We start from the raw sequence: 6,344 nt of genomic DNA on the forward strand, positions 1-6,344 counted from the left end.
ACCCAAAGCTGTAATCCCTCGAGGGCCATTAGTCGTACAAGCGCCTCTTCCCCCTCAGAGAGCTCCGGAGGTGCCGCTGCCGGCTGCTCCCTCCTCCCGCCGGTATTCTGCACCCCCCGGGCTTCCCGCCGGCATGGCGGCGCCCCGGCTTCCCTCAGAGGAGCAGCGGGTGCCGCTATCGCGATATATCGCACTCACCAGACGAAGTCGTTGCTCTTATCCTCGTAGGAGTTGATGAGACCGTTGCAGAGCGGGGTGAGCAGCGGCCTCTTCCTGCTGCCGCCGCCCGCGCCGCTACCGCCGCCTCCCGCGGAGGAGCCGCCGCCGCCGCCGGGCCGCGCCGCCGCCGCCAGCCGGGCCAGCCCCGCGCCCGAGCCCGACACGGCGGCCGCCACCAGCACAGGCCGCGCCGCCGCGCCGCCTGAGGAGGACGAGCCCGGCGCCATGGCCGCCGAGGAGGAGGAGGAGGAGGAGGAAGAGGAGGAGGCCGGGGTGGCGGCGGGCGGCGCGGCGGGGTGCGGCGGCGGGCGGCTGCCCGACATGCCGAGGCCGGGCCGGGCGGAGTGGGGCCGACGGCGGAGCGGCCTCAGCGCATCCCCGCGCGCGCGGCGCCGCAGGAACAATAAAGTTCGTTCAAAGAAGGAAAAAAAAAAAAAAACCCACCAAACCAAAAAACACGCCCGCCCGCGCGTCCCCGGCTCGGCGCTTGTTCAAGCTTTATTGACAGGCGGACAGCACGCCGCGCATGCGCGGCCCGGGGCGGGGCCGGGCTCCCCTCGGGGCGGGGCGGTGGGTCCCCGGCCCGGCCTCCCCTCACCGCCGCCCCGCTCCCCGGCCCCTCCGCTCCCCGGCCCCTCCGCCCCTGCCGCCCGGCTCCTGAGGCCGGGCGCTCCGAGCTGCCGCCGAGCCCAGGCGAGCGACCGCGGCGGGAGGCTGGCCAGCAGGTTAGGGGCCGTGTGAGAGGGAGCCGGGCGGGGCGGGGGCTGTGGGCCGGCAGCCCGCCCGCCCTGCCTGCCCCGGTGAAGGCCGCAACGGGGCAAACCCAGCCCTTGTTGTAGGCAAGGAGGCATTCCCCCCTGATACCACATCTCCGTCAGGGAGTGCGGCAGCGCTGAGGAGGAGGGCTGCCAGGCTCTCCCTCAGAGGCCATCCCTGGCCACCCCACCCCTCAGCGCCCCGGAGGGTGTCCCATGATGGGGCAGGACTCACCTGTGTCTCACAGGGTGCGCTCGCCTGCAGTTACCACCTTAGATGTGTACCCCTAAGACCAGCTCTACGCCTGCTGAGCTTTACCCTGAGTATCGCACGTTGTCCAGCCCCGCAGAAAGTCGTCCAGTAATGAGGTAACAGATTTTGCTAGGCTTGAGCCAGCTCTCTTCGCTGCCTGGGCAGGTGGGAATCCCCCTAACCAGGCCCACGGGGTGTTCCTGCTTCCCTACAGTAGCCCACGGTTTTACAGAACAAGGGCAGACCACTTCCTGCATAAGTTAATGAATAAAGTATCAATGAATGATGCCCCAAAGATGTTTTGGGTGTTAAGGGAAATGTTGCCCCCCGATCCAGACTTTTGCAAGCCAAAGTGAAGGGTCCATGAAACAGCACTTGCCAACTTCTCAGCTTGGCCAGAAGTGCTGCAGAGAGATACCTCGTGCTTCCTTTCATTTCTCTTCTAACAACCTATAGACATGTATTGCCTGCTTTGCATTTAGTAACTGTATTGTCTGCAGTCAGCTTTACCTGTCCAGAGTTAAAGACGCAGCTGGTGAAACTCTAGGGCATTTTCTGAGGATGGTAATCCTAAACCCAGGTATGGGAAAACACCCAAAGAGATCAGCTCTGCAGCACTCCTCCCAATACAGACAGCAGAGTAAGCCTTCAGTGGGCTGTAAAACCAGTATGAGAGCTGGTTAAACTGGTCTGAGAGAAAAAAAAGGTGGCTTCAGGTAGGCAGTGTTGGTCAGGAGACTTCTCTGGCATGCAGCAGACTGTCAGGGACGCTGGATCACAAATGTCCCAAAGGGAGTGCAGTGAAACGCAGCTCTTGATTTACTCCGGGAGATGCTGCTGCACGTGGAGAGCTGTGGAGTGCTCCTCCTGACCTCCCCTCTCAACTTGTGTTTGAATACCATTGGGTATTTGCCTCTGTGTATTTACCCCTAATGTTGAAAAGACAGTCAATAAAACCCAAACTGTCTCTCTGAGGAATGATAGTGTGTAAACGTGGATCAGTGGATCGGTGCGAGCCAGGAAATTCAAAGGCAGGTTCTGTTTGAGATCCAGCTCAGTAGTCTTACCATTACAAGCTGACATCTGCCATTATAGTCACTCCCATGATTTAACTCTTTGTTGCTGTTATTAAAAAGTTTCCTTTTTACAGTTTTTGGGTTTCTTTTTGGTGGTGTGTTTTGTTTTGTTTTGTTCCATTGTGTTCCCCTGCTTTCTATAAATAGCCTTCTGACTGGCAGGTCTCAGGACCAACTCCATAAAGACACTGAAATACATCGATTCCCACTGATTTCAGTGGGAGCAAAAGAGAAGTGTCTGAATACCTTTCTCTGAGCCTGCCTGTTGATGACTCTGTGCATCTTATTTCCTTTTGCTAAGAGAAAGGAAAGCATCATTTCCTTGTCTTCCAGAGGCACCAAAAGCTTTATGGATGAGTGTCTGCAATGGACTTTTAGGTTTCCAAAGGAAGAACAAAGTAGTAATAAGCAGTAGTATTGGCAACAGCACATCTACATGCTTTATGCATACTGAAATACTGGCTGATCCTTGAAAATTCTTGCTATTCTTTGATGCCATTACTGACTGTGCTCCAGGGAGGAAAAATGACACAGATGAAAGCTATTAAAGATCAAATATATGCCCACTTACGCCTATATGTAACTTCACAACACCACCTCTACCCACAGGCCTGGCAGGGGGTGTGGCACCCAGCGCCTTCAGCACTGAAGGACTGACTCCCTAATACCTGAGCTTTAGGAGATCATTACAAGCTCTTCGAGGCCCTCAAAGCAAAAACCTTCTCTTCACTGCCCTGATGAATACTGATCGGCCTCTGGCTTCTGGAGACGTTTCTTTCCTGGGGTTACCTTGGGTTACCAGTTCCAAGATCAGTGTATGCAGCCTAAGGGAAGATTAGGTGTTACTTCACGGAGATACCTGTGCGTTGTACCAGGATAAAGGGCATGGATAAAGTCTCCCGGTTTTAAAAGTTCACCGCAGCTGGAGCAGTGGTGCGTCAGTTATCTTCCAGTCCCTGCGAGCACGAAATGAGCTCTAAGAATTAATTTGCTACAGTCCAAGTATCGACAACACTGTAATTAGACTCAGTGGCAGGGGTACGAGAGTGAAACAGGATAGATCAGCTGTAAGAGGTTTTTCTCTGTCTCCTCCAGCCAGCAATATGCCAGATGCTTGCACCGCCTCGGGACTGGGATCCCGTATTGAAACACAACTCATGCTGGGTTCAGGAGAGAGGGGAGAGTCCTGGCATGGGGACACCTGCATCCTCATGTAGCACGCTCTTCCTAGGGTCCTGTTCAAACCTGCCCCCAAAGGATTGCTTGTGTTTCTTCGCTTAATCTGGGTATTACCCTTGTATCTCCTCTTAAAGGAGATATTATGCCTCTCTGCCTTCGCAGGCATGTGGAGCACAGCAAGGCAAACACCTCCTACCCAGCCAGTGAACATGACCCGTTCCTGACTAGCCTGAAACTTAGGCTGACAACAAATCAGTTACTCTGGGATAGGTTGTCCCCAGATATAGTCCTCAGTGATTACTTTATACAATGAAACTGGTATTTCTGACAGATGTACATTTTGGAAGACTGGCTGTAGGAATCGGCTCTTACTTTTCTGTATTTTCCAGCCTCCGAAGCCGCTCATTAGCCGTGTCCCAGACAGCGAAGTACCAGTTCTGATCCTGTGCGAGGAGGGATGACGCACTAAGCCTGACATTAAAGGAAGGAGCAGACAAGTACTGTCTATAGATGAATGAACCTTAATAGCAATATGGGTTCTGCTCTTCTGAGTACATAAATCCTACTTATTAAAAGCCCTGAGTTTGTGACTTTTATGACTGCAGCTCCATTTACCTGTGCGACAGGCAGTTGCGCTGTGATGCCCAGTGGTAGCACAGCCGCAAAAATCATTAAGGGCGCTCCGCATAGATCACCATGCAGGGAGACTGTGACTTCTTCCACGCAGAGCCACATGTGGGACAGATGTTTGGGGGGAGTGACAGTCACCTCCCAGGCTCCGTTCCTGACTGCTGGTAACTCATTAGGAAAACTACTTCTGTGTCCGTTTCTGAGCCCGTTGCCGCCACCTAATTTCCACAGGGTCCGTTAGTCCGTTCAGGAGCACAGCAATCCCTGCTAGGAGCTGCCACCCTGGCTTGGGAATTACTGCTCCAGAGGTCATTAGGGAGCTTTATTAATAATCATTGCATTAACCTCCCGGCTAGCCAGTGACAGAAATGCTGTTTCTCCCGTTTTGTAGCTGAGAAAAATGAAGCGCAGACAGATTCATCACCTGGTTACAGAGTCAATGGGAACTCTTAATGCTCCATAAATCTGAAAATTAGGCTGTCGGCAACTTCTCCTAAAGCTAACCTGCAGCAAAGCTATTCAGGTGACCCCGTTCCTACTCATCAGGTACACTCCCTCCCCAGTTTACTGGGAGAAACCTGGACACGTGTCTGCGAATTTCAATTCCTGCAGACAGACACAGAGAGGGGTGGGGATCCAGAGGGCATGTTCAGAAGGCAGCGGCACCCGGGGAGGAGAGCTCAGCACTCCCTGCCCACAGCAGACATCTCCTCTGCAGGACAGTGGTACCTGCTTGGTGCCTGCACAGGGGAGAGCCCCTGAGGAAGGGGCGTGATGTACTTAATGACCGTGTTTTGGCAGAGGGGTAGGAACGAATTGCTCTTATAGCAGCTCGTGTGTATGTCTGGTCATCACCTGAAACTTGACTGTGAGAGAATGTTTCGTTGTTAAAACATACAATTTAGGTTAACTCCAGCTGCTTGGGATATGAGTACAGCAGGAACCGTGGGGGACCTGGTTGGTTGGTTGGTTTTTTCGTTTAATTTCTTTTCTAGTTCTAGTGCAGAAGCAAGTAGTGCTGGGAGGGAGGGTGCTTAGCAACATCTGTTATAGTGAGGATTATCCACCATTATTAAAACCAGGATTTTTTTCAATGCTTTATAACAACACCTTTACCATTCCTGGATGGAATTTTCTGCATCAGCCTCAGCCTAACTTCAAGTTAGCGTAGAGATTTTGAGCAAAAGTGGTTTAACCATTTTCAGAAATGAAGAATCAGCAAAATAAAATATTAACTTTTATTGCTGTATTTAAAAAGCTCTGATCCATTAAAGCCAAAAAAAAAAAAAAAAGGGAATCTGGGAGACGTGTCATCTTTTCACTGCAAACTACATCATTCAGGTCTTCTGAAGAGGCATTTGACTTGATTGAACTAAAATGATGTTAAAATAATTTGGTCATTCTTCTGTAATACTGAAATACTGTCTCCAACGTTTCCAGGCGCTATGGAGACCCGAAGAGAAATGCACGTGCAACTGCCGTTTCAATCCATGTGCGCTGAAGCAAAGCCATGGAGGAGCCTGACTTCATTTCTGACCTACACAAGCAGAAATACCTGATTCACTGCTCAGAGTTATGAAATCTCTCTTACAGGGGGGAGAAAAAAAGATACTATCTTGTTATTAAACACCACACTGTAATGCATGTGCCCGGGGGTAGAGTGAGGGTTGCCTTATGGCACGTCCTTTCACTCTGAGAGTCTTTGACCTTGTATTCAAAGAGTGGGCTTTCTAGGCAAATATTAACTAAACCCTCTGCTCGGCGTAAGCAGGGCTAAAGCCAATTTCTCTCTTACACAGGCTTGGCCCAGCCTCGGTTTGTGCAGCCCCGGGCCCATCTCAGGATGCTGCAGCTCTGCCGAAGCTCGCTGGTCCTCATGCAGCGCAGTGATGAGGCTCAGCTGTTCCTTACCCATCGTACCCGCTCCCATTGACACCCCCCAAATCCGGCCAAACTCAGCCCCTGCTATCGCTCCCACTCCCAGCTAATACACCATGCCTAAATACAACCATGATCAAATTAATTCCTTGTGTACCTGTACTAATCACTTTAATAAAGATTAATTTGGCATGTCTGTCCAGGGCGATTTATTTCCCACAAAATATGATTGACACTGATGTAGCGTATGTGCCCTTATAGTATGGAACAGGTCTATTTAGTGGCTTGCAATTGTTTTTTTTGAGCATTAGCACGTGCTGCTATCTCCTGTGAACGCCCTCCATTACGTTATGG

The 6,344-nt window shown here is 51.9% G+C and overlaps 1 protein-coding gene across 1 annotated transcript in view; it reads right to left on the reverse strand.

Moving 5' to 3' along the window:
• COP1 (COP1 E3 ubiquitin ligase) overlaps positions 1-542 on the reverse strand; it is a 130,140-nt gene extending 129,598 nt beyond the window's left edge. Inside the window, exon 1 of the mRNA XM_059821833.1 lies at positions 199-542. Coding sequence (XP_059677816.1) covers positions 199-542 — 344 coding nt within the window. The remainder of the gene's footprint in view (positions 1-198) is intronic.
• Between the last annotated feature and the right edge of the window lie 5,802 nt (positions 543-6,344).

This window comes from Gavia stellata, chromosome 10 (assembly GCF_030936135.1).
Source record: "Gavia stellata isolate bGavSte3 chromosome 10, bGavSte3.hap2, whole genome shotgun sequence".
Lineage (NCBI taxonomy): Eukaryota > Metazoa > Chordata > Aves > Gaviiformes > Gaviidae > Gavia > Gavia stellata.